This window comes from Lissotriton helveticus, chromosome 6, assembly GCF_964261635.1.
Source record: "Lissotriton helveticus chromosome 6, aLisHel1.1, whole genome shotgun sequence".
In the NCBI taxonomy this organism is placed as follows: domain Eukaryota; kingdom Metazoa; phylum Chordata; class Amphibia; order Caudata; family Salamandridae; genus Lissotriton; species Lissotriton helveticus.
In genome coordinates this window covers 1,411,876,060-1,411,895,109 of record NC_136067.1, presented here as the reverse complement: position 1 = coordinate 1,411,895,109, position 19,050 = coordinate 1,411,876,060, and the positions used below count along the sequence as shown (strand labels likewise).

The following is a 19,050-nucleotide window of genomic DNA, read 5'->3' as shown; positions in this document are numbered from 1 at the left end:
ACTGACTACATCATTTATTTATAATAGGCGAATGAGTGCCTCACAAGTCGAAGATTATAAAGAATTTAGAGACCATTCTTTAATACAGGGATTGCAGAACCCATATAGGTTTTACATATACAGAAATATATAACACAAGGCAGCCTCTAATTTCCTTGTTAAAGTTGAGTTAAATTGTCTCCAGTCACCTGGAAAAAGTTATTACAATTGAGTTGTGCTATCATAATGCTTTCTGCCAGAGCCAGCAGCCAAGCTGAAAGGCCTATCATAGAGCTTAGTCATAGCTGCAGCTTTTTTAAATTCCAAATTTGTATTGGGATATTTTAATAAACAAGGGAGGACAAAACAGAGGTGACCATAAAGTGCTAGAATAGCAAGTTATATAGCATATAAGAAAGTAAGCGACATACTTTGGATCCGGTGATGATATGCGTGTTCTATAGGAACATGAGATAAGGAAAATCGGGCTCAGCCTCACAAAACAATAAAGGAGAAAAGCTAAAGAAAATAAATTAAAGATAGTAAAGAAAATGAGGAACCCCTTGCCGTTCACAAACAGGGTGTTATTATATCAGCCAGGTAGAAAAAAAGGTGCATAACACCTTTTTTATCAGTGGTAACACAGCTTAATGAATACATGTTTACACATAAATTGGGGTACATAATTGCCACATTGAGTGAAGAAAATACTACTGGGGTGGCCTTGACCTGCTGTCCCTGTCTGAGCGTTGGCTCTGACCTAAGTCCGAGTAAGGGTACTTCTACCTCCGGTATGGGATTATGGGAGTTTTGACGTGGCGAAGTAGTTGTCCAGGGATTTTCAGACGTTGTTAAGCTGTGGTTTCCAGGGAGAGTTTTGGAGAGAGATATTGTCTGCTCCTCTTAGAAAGGTAATCCAGTTCAGCCAAGCACGGAAGGAACAACCACAGAATGACGGAAATAGATCATGACATGATAAATAACTGGCTCAAGGAGGCTTTAGATGTCTCTCTTCCTCTGAGGGCAAACACCAATAACAGAATACATCCTCCTGTCCCTTGCTTTAATGACATACTTTATCTAGAGAAGAAAAAATGTAAATGCTAGGAAAGAGGATGGAGGAAAAACTATGAAGTAGAAGCTAAAATTAACTATAAACTGGCGCTTAAGGAATACCATGCCTTTTGTAGAAAGGCAAAAGTGCGTATTATTCAGAGATAATCTCAGTGGCCCTGAATTGTTCGAAAATCTTATTTGAAGTCATCAAGGAATTGGCAGATCCTATTAAATGGTCCCCTGCTGCTAGCCTGTTCCAGCCTCAGTGATCAGAACTAACACCATCATCATCATTATCATTCTTTATTCGATCCAATAAATAAGATCATAAAAGCACAGATAAAGGATAAAACATGTTTTAAAAAAAAATAATTCATCTTACACAAGAGTTATTAGCAGCAATTTCCTTTCACATGTAATAAAAAAATCTTATCGTGTAAGCAACCCCAGAGTGTATTGAGTGATTTTACTGCATAACAAATCCAATACTATTTACAGCCCCCCTTCCTCTTTCTCAAGCATGCCCATAAAAACGTGGCTACCGGAAAAAAAGTACAACTTGACATTGTTCAGAATTTTGGTGCCTTAAAATCTGGATGAGGTAGTCATTCCTTTCTTTCTCATAGAGCCAGCAAAACAATACTCAATGTAACTCAGTTTGTGTGGAGAGGTTATCACACGGGCACAAAATAAATTCTGAGTGGTTATATGTTTTTTCTGGATAACCTAACATCAGCGCTCTTATGTTCATATGAAATCTCAATAGTATGAATTTATGTTGAGCACTGGTGACATTTGCAAAATAGAAGTACCCTCCCTCTATCAGTGGCTGGTTCTGGCTATAGATTCAGACTGCCTGTTTGTCCCGTTTTTTTTCTCCTTCCAATTGTATTTCTGCCATCAATAAAAGCATGTTAATTACCTTTTGTTTTGAGGAATGTCTGACATAATATCGACAGACAGAATATCTACATACAAAAATATCGACACAAAAATATCGAAATCAAAAATATCGGAGTCATATCTTCATAAAGGTAAGTACAAAAATATCGAAAAATTAATATCGTAGTACAAAAATATCGAAATTAAAAATATCGTTTTTTTAAATGTATAAATAATAATGTAAAAATAATTTTAAAATACATATAATTTTACAAATATTAAATAAAAACATTAAAACATAATTAAAAAATTAAAACTAATACATATACATTTAAAATAAATTAAAAACGTAATAATTTAATGTATTTTTTTTATTTTTATTTCATTTAATTGATTTAATTTAAATATAAATTTATTTTATTTTTACCCTGTACGCCTGTACCCCAAAAACCCAAAACTGACCCTGAACCCTAAAAATACCCCTTTACCCAAAAACCCAAAACTGACCCTGAACCCTAAAAATACCCTTTTACCCAAAAACCCAAAACTGACCCTGAACCCTAAAAATACCCCTTTACCCAAAAACCCAAAACTGACCCTGAACCCTAAAAATACCCTTTTACCAAAAAACCCAAAACTGACCCTGAACCCTAAAAATACCCCTTTACCCAAAAACCCAAAGCTGACCCTGAACCCTAAAAATACCCCTTTACCCAAAAACTGAAAACTGACCCTGAACCCTAAAAATACCCCTTTACCCAAGAACTGAAAACTGACCCTGAACCTTAAAAATACTCCTTTACCCAAAAACTGAAAACTGACCCTGAACCCTAAAAATACCCCTTTACCCAAAAACTGAAAACTGACCCTGAACACCAAAAATACCCTTTTACCCAAAAACTGAAAACTGACCCTGAACCCTAAAAATACCCCTTAAAAAAACTAAAACATATAAAATGTAAATTATTATTATATACTTACCTATACTTACGTTGTAATGGTATGCGTTGTAAAGGTACCTGCGTTGTAAAAACATGCGTTGTAAACACATGCGTTGTAATGGTTTTTGCGTTGTAAAAATGTCATTGTAATGGTAGTGCGTTGTAAAAGTTGCGTTGTAAAGGTTGTTTCCCCAGTGGATAGCGTAGGGGTAAAAATTACTATTCACACTCCAGAGGGTGCAACAGTAGGGAAAGCGTTGGATAGCATGGGGGTAAAAATTAATTCCCACACTACTCCCACTTTAACACACAACACACTACACATATAAAAAAGACAATTAATATAAATTTCAATTAATCAATTAATAACAATTAATATTACTAAATTGATGTAATTATAAATGAACTAAATAACACATATTAATTACTAATTAATTAACAATAAATGCCAAAGAAAATTACAATCTCTTTAATTAATTACATTTAATTATATCACACCCTATCCCCCTATAAACACACAACCCACTACACAGAAATAATTCATATCATTTATTCACTTAATAATTATTAATTACCAATTAATTATTATTTAACAATAACAAAAAATTAAATATATTAGCACATTAACTCTAAATAATTTAATTACATAATTAATATTATTTAATTACCAATTAATTATTAATTAACAATAACAGCACATTAAATATATTAGCACATTAACTCTAAATAATTTAATTACATAATTAATATTATTTAATTATCAATTAATTATTAATTAACAATAACAATAAAGTAAATATATTAGCACATTAGCTGTAAATAATTTAATTTACTAATTAATATTATTGTTTCCCAATTAATTAATTAACAATAACCAAAAATTATATATATAAAAAAATTACTCTAATTAATGTAATTAACTAATTAATATTAATTAATTACCAATTAATTATTAATTAAAAATATGTACAAAATTATATTAATTAATTAACTAATTAATATTAATTAATTACCAATTAAGTATTAATTAAAAATATTTACAAACATATATTATTTAATTAATTATTATTAAATTACTTCCCACCCTATTCCCCTATAAACCCACAACCCGCTCTGATACTAAAACGCAAAATGTAAACAAATTTACAAATTTTCAAACATACATTACAAAACATGTTTAACAAACATATAAACAACACATTAAAATACATAACACTAAACAAAATTTCGATATTAGTAAAATTCGATATTAGTAACATACATACCTTAAAAAAACGATATTCTGTCTGTCGATATTTTGGACATCGATATTCTATACTATCGAAATTAAAACATCAATATTATTGTATATCGATATTTTAATTTCGATATTTTGTCTGTAAACCTGTTTTGAGACCTTTCTACATGCCAATGGAACCCTGAATAAGTCAGGGAGCCCAATATACTTCAGCACTGACTCAACATAGTTAGGCCACCTGGACCTTCTGTGGTTTTCCAATTTTAAGCAATTACTTATTATGGTTTGCTTCAGGGTCACCGTGTCCCTCCAAAAAATTGAATGATGCAATAGAATCGGGGCTAACCGAGTTGAGTCTTGGATATTGGGCAAGCCCAATTCTATGTGTATGATATAGTTAGAGGAAGAGGGAAGAAGGCCCACTAGGGACTTAAAAAAGTTGTTTTCCATAGTTTGGAGTGAGTCTGTCGCTACCTTGCCCCAGACACCTGCCCCATACGTTGCTGCAGCCGTTGTCTTGGCCTTATAGATGTTCTTATTCGGTAGTAATGGTCTGGCACCCAGTTTTTTAGAAAAAGATTTTATGGCAGAGAGGCTTCTCTCCATTCCCATCATCCTTTCTTCCAACAGCTTTGACCACAATAGATTTTATCAAAGATAACCCGCAAGTAAGGAAATGTATCAACCACCTCCATTATTTTGCGGTCCGCATGGAGATACGTGTTTTTGTCTCTTTTTGTCTCCCCAGCTATGATTACAATGGACTTAGTGTGATTAAAACTTTAAGGTCTATTGAATCCATAAAGGATACATACGCTGTTATCAAGCGTTGGAGGGCTAGCCCTGTTCTTGCAATCAACACTGCGTCGTCCGCATAGGCAAATGTAGGTAGTAGGTTTGCGTCAAATGCGGGAACATCCTGTGTGGCCACCGAGAAGGTGTCCTTGACTCCATTTGTGTGAATTGAGAAGAGGAATGGGGTAGGGGCACAGCCCTGCCTTACCCCCTGGTGATTTTAAATGAGCGAGTACAGTCCCCATTTTTGGCATAGCGGAACGACGCTCGTGGCATTTGAATATAACTGTCTGATAAAGTTAATTATAGCTGGTTTGACACCGTCTTCTCCATTTTATTCCATGGCTCAGCGTGGACCACGCAGTCAAACGCTGCCGACAGGTCTATGAAAGCCATGTCTTCACTATGGTGTGTTTGTCTATTATCAGCGCTAAATTCAAGCACTGGTCCACAGTACAATTTAAAGAAGCGCTCAAGGGGAATGGGGTTATAGACGATTGCACCTGTCTTGCATCCTATATTATGCAGTTTTAAGGTGCCACGGACCGGAGATTCCAAGTCCCCTAAATCTCCCAGGGCAGAGACCTGTCCTTACATATACAATACATACAGAAATGGTCCAGCACGCTTATACAGTAAATTATACAGTTTTATATACACATATCAATCATTTCAATGCAGAATCAGTGTTCTTGTGATAATTCTTTCTTTATTCACGGATATATACACAGACTTCTTCAGGGCTACAAATGACACCAATTTTTGCAGAATCAGTGAATGAATTTATAGAATTGCTTTTTTAATAATATTATATGACTGTTGTAAATATTGTATAAGTTGTATATATTGATAACGAAATTGAAAAAAAGGGTGTGAAATTTATAAAGTGTAAAAATATATTCTAATGTTGTATATATGTGTCATTTGTAGCCCTGAAGAAGTCCGTGAAGGACGAAACGCGTTGGCTTTGGCTACAGATTTTTAAATGAAGATTTAATAAAGAAAGAATTATCACAAGAACACTGATTCTGCATTGAAATGATTGATATGTGTATATAAAACTGTATAATTTACTGTATAAGCGTGCTGGACCATTTCTGTATGCACTGGTCCACAGTACCTTTTCCCTGCTGGAACCCATACTGGGCCTGGATTAAGATGTTATTCTCCTTGGCCCACCCCTGTAGCCTAAAAAGAAGGAGCCGGCCCATAAGCTTTGATGTGGTATCCAGCAGGGAAATTGGTCTGTAGTTCCTTGGATTTTCCCTATCCCCTTTTTTGTGTATTGGGACGATAACGCCTGTTGACCATAAGGAGGGAGGCCCTGCCAGAGCTATAATTAGGGCATTCATTAATAGAGGCACCAGGGTTTCCTGAAACAAATCAATTGGGACCCCATCCATTCCTGGGACCTTTCCGGGGCTACTTGACGTCAGGGCTCTTCTCACTTCAGTGAGTGAGAAGAACAGAGAATCCTGTGGGTTTGCCTCAATGGATGATGATGTGAGAGGATGGGTGCTTGAGGCAAAGATATTTTCAAAATGTGCCACCCATGCATCTTCATCTACATTAGTATCTGTTGTGGGGTCTCTGGAATTTTGTGTGGTGCATTAACTATTTTCAAGAAATCTCAACTGTTACCCGTTCTAGCTGCCTCTTCAAGTTGCGACCATACCTCATCCTTGATAGCTCTTTCCCTGTTTTTCCTTCCTAGGTTATAGGTGGCCCACAGTGCTCTTATTTGATCTGGGGTTCTAGGTTTAGTTTTAAGGGCAGACATTAGAGCCTTCCTCGCTTTTGTACAGGGAAAGTCAAACCAGCCTCTACCTCTCCCAGTTTTTAACGATTTAGTGCGTGTAAGAACCAGTTTTATCTCCTCTAAAAGACCAGAAAAAGAGGACACCACTGCCCCTGGGTCATACCCTGTATGGTTGGAACAATTACTGGGACCATCTTAATTTTATCAATATGAGCCCAATTAAGTTGAAAAACATTTTTCCTTGCTACGATTGGGGCTCCAACATTCTGATGGGAGGTTGAGTCGCTTGTGCATACCCTTAACTGTAATGATAAAATGGTGTGGTCGCTGAAAATCGTAAATTGGTTTTCTAACATGGTCGCCCTGATGCTAAGGGGATTAGTGACTATTATGTAATCAATTGTTGACTCATACCCATTTTGCTGAAAAGTTCGCCCTAGATTACCTGATGATAGGTTTGGGTGATTGATTATTACCATATTGAAGGTGGATAGGATCCTGTTTAAACAGTTTCTATATTCATTGTGACTGAAATGATATATTGGATTTACCCCAAAGTCCTCTAAGCCCCAGGTTATCTATTGTCTTATTTACCTCACCTACCGCAGAGTGCATATTTGGCCCAAACTCATTGTTATAAAAATGTATTAAGAGCCACAGGCCTTCCTTTGATACCTCGAGTTTCAGCAAATGGAAATGTGGATTTGACGATTCAAACTTTTTTACTTTTACTGGTAGGTTATTTGACATTAAGGTCAAAATACCCCCTTTAGCCCTCCCTGAGAGAAAGGGTTTAGCCGGTGTTTGAAAGGAGCGATATCCATTTACCAAACTTGGCACCGTAGACCATGTCTCCTGAAAACATGCAATGTCGTGGTCTTGCCAGAATTTTTGCCAGTTATCGTCATCCAATTTTGGGGCAATACCTACCACATTCCATGATGCTATTTTGAAAGTAGTTTTGTTTGCCCCCAGTTGTAAATTAGCTAAATTTGGGTTCTCTTCAGTGACCAGGGCCAAAATATCCTGACTGTTGCAACCTTCTCAGGGTATTATCTTGGTTGGGCATAGTCAATCGCCTGATTCTAGATCGGAGAGAGGGGCGAATATATTCTCCAACCTCAAACCCAATACTCCAAGATTTCCTAATGGATTTAGCCATGCCTGGGCATCCCTCAGCTGGGGTCTACCTCCGCGACCAGAGGGAAAAGCGGTCTATAAAAATATTCCAATGATAAAACATTAATTCGGGAGCCCTTAGATGGAGCTTTACATAGGTATGCTAAAAGGGACCTAACAACAAATTCATTATTAAAATTTAACACCACACAATCTCCAGGCATTTCTTTCCTTACTGTACCCGACCAGCCTGTCCTTCTAGCCATAATCATTTGGTTAGAGAGACAGTTTCCTCTTCCCTCCACTTCATTCAATCGCCGCGTCAGTCAGTGAAGGGCTTTAGTCATTAGTTGGTTCTCCCTCAAAAGTGGTACATTCGCCAGCACAAATGCAAGTGGGGAAGCTGCCAGGGTGAGGTGCAGAGTCTGAGGTCCAGTGGTCATACTTCCGGCCTCAAATCTTTCCCCCCTCCGGTGATCAGCACTCCTACCCCACCCTGGCAAGGTTAGGAACTGGCTTGGCGAGGCTGTATTTAGATGGGGGTTTTGCAGAGCCTCCCCTGCTAGGTTCTCCGAGTGGGTATTGGAGTATTGCAGCGACGTCCGAAAATGGGGGGTTGTAATAGTATGGGTGTCAGGGTTTGAGTATGAAAGGTTGATCAGGTTGGTGTATACAGGCTCTATGTGTGAGCAGTCCACTGTCATTTCTGGTATGCGGGTCCCAGCTTGCATATGTGTCTCTGGGCCAGTGCTAGATCCATTCCTAGTGTACATTGCCTCAAGAGAGCAAAAGTTATTTGTGGCTCGGACTCCAGGTGGGCTAGCTTCTCTTCAATCTGGCTTAGCTTCAGTAGGATAGGGTTCAACATGGTAGAGACCATATTTTCTAGTCTATGCCACGTGTCGTAGTTCGTCAAGGAGCACACAATTGGTGGTACCAGGGGACTTATCCACTTTGAGCAGGTTCCACTTCGTCAACCCCCCTTGTTTTGGTCGATATAGAGACTTTCGCTGGTTTCTGTCTCTGTGGTCCGCCACCCCTTTTTCTCTTTACTGGTTGTTCAGGGTTGGCGCCCGGGATCTTTTTCAGGCCTATGGCCCTAGTAGATAGTAGTCATGGTAGATGGGGTTGAAGGTAATGGGTCTTTAGGGATCAGGCCCATAGGTATTCCTGATTCTTGTTCTGGTAGGGGAAGTTGTGTGAGAGCGGTAGGTGTGGGTTGGCCCCCCGAGAGGAGAATAGGCTCCCAGGAAAGGCGTTGTTCAGTCAATTCTATTTCATGTGCTATAACAGTCACAGCCCTTGTTAGAAATGTAATGTAATGTAAGGTAATGTAATGTAGGCACATTTGTATAGCGTGTCTGTCACCCCAAGGGTATCCTGGAGCTTAAATTACCAGTCAGCCATTGCGTGTACTAACCGAAATAGATGAGAAACTAATCTCTGAGGAACAGTCTGGTTTTCAGTTCTTTCCTAAAACGTGACAAGGTATTCAGTTGTCTAAGTTACAAAGGTAGGGCATTCCAGAGTCTAGATGCTGTAAAACTAAAGGATCTGCCACCCATGTGAGCCTTATTGACACAGGGAACACAGACCAAATTAGCCGAGGAAGAACTGTGTCGAGGGTTCCTGCAATCCCTCCGCCCGCCTGGTTGCTCTGACCCTTGCGCTTGGTCATTATTGAGGGGGATAGTAGAAAAAAATATCTGTGCGCAGTACCTAAAGGGAGTGGGCGTTGTTAGCGTGGGGGCCCAGCCCAGCCTTCTCTAGACTCCTATGGGTGTGGACGGGCCCGTCCTTGGTCCCGGCCCGGCCCGCACGCATCCTGCACCGCAGGCCGGCAGTGATGTTTTATGCACGACTGCGCCAGGGAGTGGTGAGAGCTGTAGTTTTCCTCAGGGGTGCTCTGGTAATTCTCCCCGACTCCAGAACCCAGGCGAAGCTGCGGCTACACCCGCCATGGTCCGGTGGTGCTGTTTTATGCCCGACCGCGCGCAAGGACTGCGGAAACGCCCTCTACGCGGGAGCCCCGACCAAGCTCATCAAACGACTACAACGCATCCAAAATGCCTTGGCACGACGGATCCTCGACGTACCACGCCACATCACCCTCACCTGAGAAACCTGCACTGGCTCCCCGTCAACAAGAGGATATCCTTCAAGCTCCTCACCCACTCACACAAGGCACTCCACAAGACCGTCCCAGCCTACCTCAACAGATGGCGCTCCTTCTACATCCCCAACAGCCAGCTATGCTCCTCTGAACTCTCACTCTCCACCGTCACGCGCATCCGAAGAACAACCACCGGTGGGAGATCCTTCTCCCACCTCGCTGCCAAGACATGGAACACCCTCCAACTGAGCCTACGACAGACCCAAGACCTGCTGACCTTCCGGAGGATATTCAAGACCTGGCTGTTCAATCAGTAGTGCCCCCCCCCAGCGCCTTGAGACCCTTGCGGGTATGTAGTGCGCTTTACAAATGATTGATTGATTGGAGCTGTAGTTTTCTTCAGGGGTGCCCCGGTAATCCTCCCTGAGTCCAGAACCCAGGCAAAGCTGCGGCTACACCCGCCGCGGGCCAGCAGTGCTCTTCTATGCACGGCCGCGTGCGGGGAGTGATGGGAGCTGTAGTTTTCCTCAGGGGTGCTTCGGTAATTCTCCCCGACTCCAGAACCCAGGAGAAGCTGCTGATAACACAATTCTTTATTAACAAAGTCATTAAAATCCAAATACAGTTAGAGGAGAACCTGTAGTCTACGGTCAGTGAGGAGAAATTAGACCCCACTCCTCATCCCGCTTGTACACAAATTTTACCCCCACCCTCGGATACACTTCAGCCTGCCCAAGAGATGGAGGCTTGGCCTCTGAAGGAATATCAGGGTTTCCTGTCCATTCTATTAAATCGGCATCTCCATTGGACCCACTCCCTCCGGCCAGGCTGGAGCTTTTGGACAGGGACTTGCTACAAGTTGTGCTGGGCCTGCTTAATGGTTCCATCAAAGAGGGCCATATACCACAAACTTGGAAACATGCCATGGTTCTTCCATTATTAAAAGGAGCCTAATCTCGAGCCAGTCATTTGGGCTAATTACATGCCCATCTCTCTGTGCCAATCTTTCCTAAGATTTTAGAAAAACATGTAAATTAAAATCTGACCACCTATACAGAAACTCATCACTTGTTGCACCAGTCTCAATCAGCGTTCAGAAGGGGTCAGAGGACGGAGTCTGCCTTACTAGGGGTCACGGAACACATAAAACATTGGCTGGATGAGGGGAATACTGTAGCTTTGATATTTCTGGACTTGAGTGCAGCATTTGATCCAGTGTCCCATACCATTCTGCTGGCTAGACTGACATCCATTGGCCTAAAGGGCTCCACTCGAGAATGGATAGTTTCTTTCTTAAAAACAATGTCTTTCCAAGTATTTTCAGCAGATTCTCTGTAAGAGACAAGGACCCTCATTTAATGAGTCCCCCAGGAGTATGCAATAAATCCCTTGTTATTTAATCTGTATGTCTGTCCATTGGCAGATGTGGTGGAGAGGTGTGGTCTCACATTGGATTCACATGCCAATGATACCCAAATCTTTTTCTCACTGACTTTCCATCAGAAACACTACACTAGGTCAATCAATTATGATCCAAACACAATAGTGACCTGACCTAAATACTAGAACAGATACAATTGGACCTCATACATATCTATGACTTCCACAACTTTGTGTGCTGCATGGGCGGTTAATCATACACTGTCTTCCACTTTAGGTCCCTGTTCTATTTGTAAAAATGTTCCCTATTAGTGCAACCCAGTGTGTGGTGTGATAAATAAATCCCAAATTACACACTAGTGCCAATAAAGTGCACAAAATAAGAAAAATTTGTACAAAGGTAAGGGGTGCCTCACGGAAGTAACACCATGGGAGTCCACTGGTTGGTTCTCACCAGTGGGCTCAGGTTCTCATCAATAGCACGCCCGAACCATAAAGAAAAATAAATAATAACAGTGATGTGCGGGTGTGGTGTGTATGCAGTGAACCAGTCGTGAAAATACTGGTTGTAAACACAACAGTGTTGTTCTTAGTGCTTAAAAATTCTGACCCCATAAAGTGGACCTTGGCATTTAAGGACCACTTTATTGTTATTAAAAGCGAGCTACAACCAACACTAGCTGTTCACCTTTATTCTATGCTGTGGGTTTGCTCAGATTAAAGAGACACTCTGTTGCCTCTTATCTTCATAGAGGGCCAACATGTTTCATTGCCTTGATATTTTAGGGCAATTTCTACAGGGCACGGGTCAGTACCACCACTCTGCTTTCCTTTCACATGTGGATAATTACCACTTTGGATCCCAGTCAACAAGAGGATCACCTTCAAGCTCCTCACCCACGCACACAAAGCACTCCACAACGCTGGACCAGCATACCTCAACAAATGACTTACCTTCTACACCCCGAACTGTCAGCTTCACTCCACTGACCTCGCCACCATGCAATGCACCCACAGAACGACCACCGGCGGCAGATCTTTCTCCTACCTTGCCGCCAAAACATGGAACTCCCTCCCCACACACCTGCGACAGACCCAGGACCTGTTGACCTTCAGGAGACACCTCAAGACCGGGCTGTTCGAATGGTAGCTGCAACCCCCCCTTCCCCAGCGCCTTGAGACCCTCATGTGTGATTAGTGTGCTTCACAAATGTTGATTGATTGATTCTTTCTAGGTTGGATAATGGTAATGTCCTGTACCTTGGGGCGGACAAGGCAGCCATCCGTCGAATCCATATGGTACAGAATGCTGCGGCTAGACTACTCATGTGCTCTTCAAGAAGGACCGCGGCCTCCCCGATTCTGAGGGAATTACATTGTTTACCGATCGAATAAAGAATACAATCCCTGTCCTTCAACTTCCAGGCCACAAAACTGTCAGCTTTCCTAGGCCCCCCAGATCTCTGCCTCCCCGCCTCTCTGTGGCCCTCGTGCCTGGGTCCTCCCCCAACCCCCAAAAATAACATCAAGAGCCTCGGAGTTTGGTTGGACAGATCCCTGTCCTTCAACTTCCAGGCCACAAAACTGTCAGCCACCTGTTTTGGCATCATGAGGATGTTAAAGAAAATCCTCCCCCTCCTTCCCATGGAAGCCAAACAGGTGGCTATACAGGGGTTAATACAGTCACGCCTTGATTTTAACAATGTGCTTTACCTCGGCGCCCCAGAGTACACCCTGGGCAGGCTCCAGACAGTGCAGAACTGCGCAGCCCGCATACTGCTCGAGCTCCCTCGCAGACAATCAGTGAGGGCCGGTCAGCCTTCACTGGCTACCGGTGCGCCAGAGAATTCTTTTCAAGGCAATGTGTATAGCCCATCAGGCCTTCTGGGACATGGGCCCCAGGATTACCCGGGACCTAGTCACCCACTACACTCCCAGCAGAAGCCTTCGCTCTAGTCAGACCTTCCTAGCAGTGGCCCCTAGAATAAAAAGGTCCAGATCTGGTGGCAGGACGTTCGCCCACAATGCAGCTAGGACCTGGAACACCCTGCCACTGCATCTTAGAGCCAACTCCAATCTTTCTGCCTTTCGCAAACAGCTAAAGACCTTCCTTTTTAACCTACCCCAATAATTCACGTTAGCCTCCTCACAGGTCTCTTATAGGTTTCTGGTTTTCTTAGCGCTTGGACGCCTCCGGGCAGCAATTCGCGCTCTACAAATTCACATCCAATCCAATCCAACAATTTAAAACCCTTTGCTATATGTTTAAAGCCAAGGCTGGCCAGGCCCTGAATACATTCAAGAATTAATCTCCTTGTATATTCCATCACGTAATTTGAGATGTGCAGACCAGGAACAATATTGTGTTCCTGGAATACACCGGGCATGTTCAGGCGGTTGCTCTTTTACCTACCTGGGTCCAAAAATGGGGAATGCCTTACCTCAGCATATGATGAACTGCACCTCTTTACTACAGATCGGTAAACTCTTAAAAACATGGCTACTTTAATGGAAGTGTCTTCAGTCATGCCACAGTTCTGCTTGGCACCTGAAAACCCATGGGTAGCTGTACGCTTTACAAATGGCAAAAATAAATAAATAATACATTATTAAGGAGGTAGCAGCCGTTTTCTTCCAGTTAGCCAATATCGATTTACATGCCGAGGTCAGTAGCATGTCCACAAGAAGTCTATTGTTCTGTGAATGGCTCTGCGGATCTAGAGAACCATGAATTAGTGAGAGGAAGTCTTTTTTAAGTCAGACCCCGCACAGAGAGTGAATAAAGTAAAAAATGCTATCCCAGAAATGCGAGACCACCTGGCAGAGAAAGAGTAGGTTGCAAAGTTCAACATTAGCTGCATTAGAATTCCAACAAGCTTTGTCATTTTATGGAGCCAAGCCGGTGTCCAAAATGTCCTATGCAGGAGCCAGTACTTTGTTTGGGCGAGGGAGGGAGAGATCTTATGGGATACAATGGACTTCTAAATTAACTGTCAGTTGTCGGAGAGGATGGATGCATGGCTATTCCAATTTTTGAAGACTGCTCACGTGATGGATGTGTTTTTGGTTTTAAAGATGTGATAGAGTTTGGTGGACTGGTGACCTGACTAAATGAGGTAGAGCATTGTCTTAATGATGGAGGGATTGTTGTCAGGGCAACTGATCTTAGACAAGCTGACTTTGAGCTTGTGAAAGTCATAAAAACCTATGTCTATTAGGTTGGATTGTTGATGGAGTACTCTGAAGGAAATAGGTGCTTCTGGGGTGCCTAGTTGCTTTAAGAAGTTATTTAAGAATAATGGGCCATATGTATCAACATTCCGTTTTGCGATTCCTAAATAGCGATTTTTAAGGAATCGCTATTTAGAAATCGCAAATTGGTATGTATGTTGGAAATTGCTTCTTTTTAGCGATTCCTTAAAATTCCTAAATTGCGATTAGCAAATTGTTAATCGCAATTAAGGAATAATTTCCCATTCATTTCTATGGGCCTGGAGGCCTATAGGAATGAAGGGGAAATTTGCGAATCGCAATTTGCTAATCGCAAATTGTGAATATTTTCAAGGGTGATGGGGTGTCTCAAGAACACCCTGCTGCACCCCTGAAAATGACATGTGTGCGCATATGGCGCACATACATGCCCTAAGGGCATGTATGAGCATCACATGGCACCTTTTGATTTTTAAAAAAATGCTTTTTTAAAAGAATTCGCAACTTACCACCAACTAGAAGTTGGTGGTAATTTGCGATTCCTTAATGGCATTTTGGAATGTTTTTTTCCTTGATACATTGCATTTAAGGAATCGCAAAATTTGCAATTCCTTAAATGCAATCGCAAAATAAGGAATGGCAAATTTAGCGATTCCTTATTTTGCACCAAAAATATTTCATACATACCATTTAGCGAAAATGGGTTCGCAAACGCCGGAATTCTGCGAATTTCGGCATTTGCGAACCCATTTTGCCTTGATACATATGGCCCAATGAAACTATAAATAATGAAACAATGAAACTATATATATAAAAAAAAGATTTGGCTCAAAAAAAGTAAACCGATGCACAGAAAGCCAGTTAATGTTATAGGCTTCCTTGAAGAAGTAGTTTGGTGTATAAGCACAAAAGACGTAGTCCTCGAAGCACCGAATTGGTTGCTGATTAACTTTCATATTTTGCAATGTAATTGTGGAAGCAATACCAATTTCTATGTTTTCTCCCTTGTAGGTATTACTTCAAAGTACAGGCAAAGAATCCATATGGCTATGCACCAGCCAGTGAGTCAGTCGCTTTTGTCACAGAATCAGGTACAGACTGTTTTATCATTATTAACATGACGTGTATTTGTAAATTCCACATTCACCCTTAAGGCATCTCTACGCTGTATAACTTGTGTTTCTTGTTACCCAGCTAAAAGGAACTCATTGTATCTACTTTGGAAGATTGAAATAGTAGGGATTTGAACTTGTGGCCTGAGGTCAAACTCGGGTTTCTAAAGAGGATGTCTTAATCCACTGAGCCAGCAGACACAGCTCTTATAAACACCCACATTGTATTGTTAAAGGAATGACACAAAGATAAGTATTTATTATGAAACGTGTATACTTCTCTCCTACTAGCTGTAGGTGGAGTAATGAACACATTATTCTTCATCAAACACAGAGATGAAAGTTTTAGATTAGAACGCTCCTCTCTTGTAATAACTGAATGCTAAATTATAGAAAAACTGTCGCTCTATTTTTGGAATAATTAGGACAATGCTGGCCCATTCATCAGAGACTAGCCCAGTTGTAATCTCTATGGCCTTGTAGTTACATAATACCGTAGTCAGTATGGCATTACTACTGCACTAAATGTGGATTGTGATAGTTCTTGGTAGTTTCTGTGAGGTCATAGATGCCACTTGTGAAGTCATAACTGATGCATCCAATGATGATATGTGCAGTGAGTTTGGATGCTATTCCGTTGTAGCTAACAAAAACTGGAGAAATTCTACTGTAAGATTTGGTATCATAATGTTCGTCAAGTGACTTCCTGACAAAATAATTTTGCAGGACAATGTTTGTGAACCAGGATAGCATTATCTTGTGACAAGTGTGGTCAGTGAAAAACGTTGCCCTCTGTGGTACATTTTGGTCCGGGCGCAAGCTACCTATTAGGCAAGACCTGTGTATTTGCCAAGCAGGTACTGGGAGCAAGCCATGCTATTCGGTCCTTACCTGCACCCAAGCTATCCATTCCCAAAAGCTCCTAAACTTATGGTCTTTGACCATGCCTTGTGCTTCGGTCCCCTACTGGGATTTGCCATTGATTATGCACAACTGTGACAGGACACTAAGCTCACCTTGCAATAGAATCTGCTAGACATAACCATCAGTTAGGACTTGTGTGCTCTAGTTAAAGAACCTTCCGCCATTAAACTCAATCTCAGGAGGCACAGCCATGGGCTGCAGTCAGTGCTTAATTTGAGCCTGTGGTGTACAGTGCTTGGCTCTGGCACTTAATTGTCAACACCGGCGTTTAAGACAGTTAGCCACATGGTGGCACTGTCTATCTAATTTAGAGATGAGCCCAACAACAGTTGTTTATTAATTTAGTATTTATTCATTATAAAATATAAATATCTGTCACCCCAACCATTCTTATAGCTTTAGGGGCGTGGAATAGTCTGAGTTGTCATACTTGTAGGAGTGCGGTGGTTGGTAGTTGTGTTGGTACTTTCACTGGCAACGCTGGAAGGGGCAATATGTGTAACAAGCTGCAGTGGCTTCTTGACAAGTGCCCTGAAACTTATTTTGTTACTAATTAAGCACTGCTACAGGTGCACGGCATGGCCTTTTGCCATGCACCGCACCCACTCCCCATGCCTCCAAACACTAGAGTAAATGGCCTTTTGCCATGCCCAGCACACTTTGGGCATATCGTGTAGTCTTGAGGCATTTCATGTACCAAGTTCATCTTCCCACATAGCCTGAAAGGCATTAAGCTGCACCCAACAAGTTTTGGTGAAGCACCTGGTATTTGGCCTTGTGCTACTCAACATATTCGTTATCAGTTGTCTCTTGGGCTTACAAGAGCAAATAAGCAAAACTTTCCTCAGAGAACTGTTTGCATTAAACATAAAGCTAATCTCTGCTATGAACGATATTGTCAAAGACATACAGGTGATTGACAGGAGAGTACAAACAAAGGTGCCATATAAAACGCTGAACACCACGTTGGATGAAGCACAGTCTTTTGTGGCAGCCAATTCCAAAGAACTAAGTGGCCCAAAAGTAAAATGTGATGATTTGAAACATAGATTCTGCAGAGAGAATATGAGGGTTAGAACTGTGAAAGAATCTGTGGAGTGGTCATGATACTGAGGACTTCTGTACTGATCAGCCCAACGTAGGTATTATGAGGGTATGCAGAGTGAATACAATAAGATCCTCCCCTGAAGTACAACTGAGAGACATTCTGGACAAACATTCTTCCTCACTGCTAAAATATAAAAAGAAATCCTGCAGAAAACTAGATGGTGAGACACTATAGAATTCAAAGTCTGCAAAGTGAGCTGCACCAGGATTTGTCCCAATATGTTCACAACAAAAGAAGAGCTCTGCAAAGAGTAAAAAAGACGCCTCAGGGACAGGCTGATCAGATACAGATGGGTATTTCCTTTTGCTTTAGTGTTTCAACTGGAGGGAAAGATTCATGTAATGAAGTACCCTGAAGCATGAAAAGCATTCTTGAAACCTTTTGGGACAGAAATTACAGGCTGCTCAGAAGACTACGACATCAAACAGTGGGGAGAAAGTCTGTAGCACTGGAAAGAGAAGAAACAGAAACACCTCTTCAGAAAAATATTGGCCAACTTGAGCTAACTCTTGTGATGAAGCACAATGTCAACGAGCCACACCGATAAGTGTTGAGTTACTCCTTTGTTATAGCACATGCTTAGCTGAAACAAATGTTAAAAATAGGTGACATAATTGGGCAAAGGACTGGTTTGAGGAAGGCTGACCATGGGAGTGGATTGGCCATAACTAAGCTGTTTCATGTTCTCACTTTTGGGACATTATTTGACAACTAATTAAGCAATCTTTCAGAGCTGCCTGCAGGCTCCATGAGACTTCCGAGTGATATGTGCACGGAGCAAATGTCCCTGATTTGATTTGATTTGATATTGGATAAGGAATAAATAGTATGTTTGTACAGCTTATGTTTTGATTAAGAGGAGTCAATGGAAGTGGGAAAATGTTGTAAATACATTAATCCTGACTTATATATAGTTAGCTAAACAGGGTGTCGGACACCAGGACTTTAACATTCATCACACTGATACCAATGGTGTGTCATCTACCTCAGAACATATGGTGGTAAAACTTCCCCATTAAGCTTAACACAATCTGACGGGCACTGATACACAAATCACCACCTGATATATCCTGCATACAAGAAACTCACCTTATTTCTAAAGATTCAAGACTGATGTACCACAAAAGATACATGATCCAAATTCACACCACGATGAAGCAGAAGATCTGCATGGGGAAAGATTTATCCTTTGAATCAGATGAAGTTTTAATAACGATAAAGGGGAAATATATCTATTGATTATTAGGAAACTTGATAGCGTAATTTAAATCTTAATTGTTTCCTATGTACTGAATTTGAAGCGTGAAGCATATCTTCAAGCTTTGATGAATAATATAAAAGGCAAAGTGAAGGGGGAACTTATTTGGGCAAGAGACTTTCAGAGAGTTCAATCATCCACGCTGCCAGGTGTTATGCAGCGTCATCCCCAGACTTT

The 19,050-nt window shown here is 41.2% G+C and overlaps 1 protein-coding gene across 1 annotated transcript in view; it reads left to right on the top strand.

Moving 5' to 3' along the window:
* The window catches only part of FNDC1 (fibronectin type III domain containing 1), a 1,317,427-nt gene that overhangs the window by 1,086,440 nt on the left and 211,937 nt on the right, over positions 1 to 19,050 (top strand). The window contains exon 16 of the mRNA XM_078649203.1: positions 15,483 to 15,562. Coding sequence (XP_078505329.1) covers positions 15,483 to 15,562 — 80 coding nt within the window. The remainder of the gene's footprint in view (positions 1 to 15,482; positions 15,563 to 19,050) is intronic.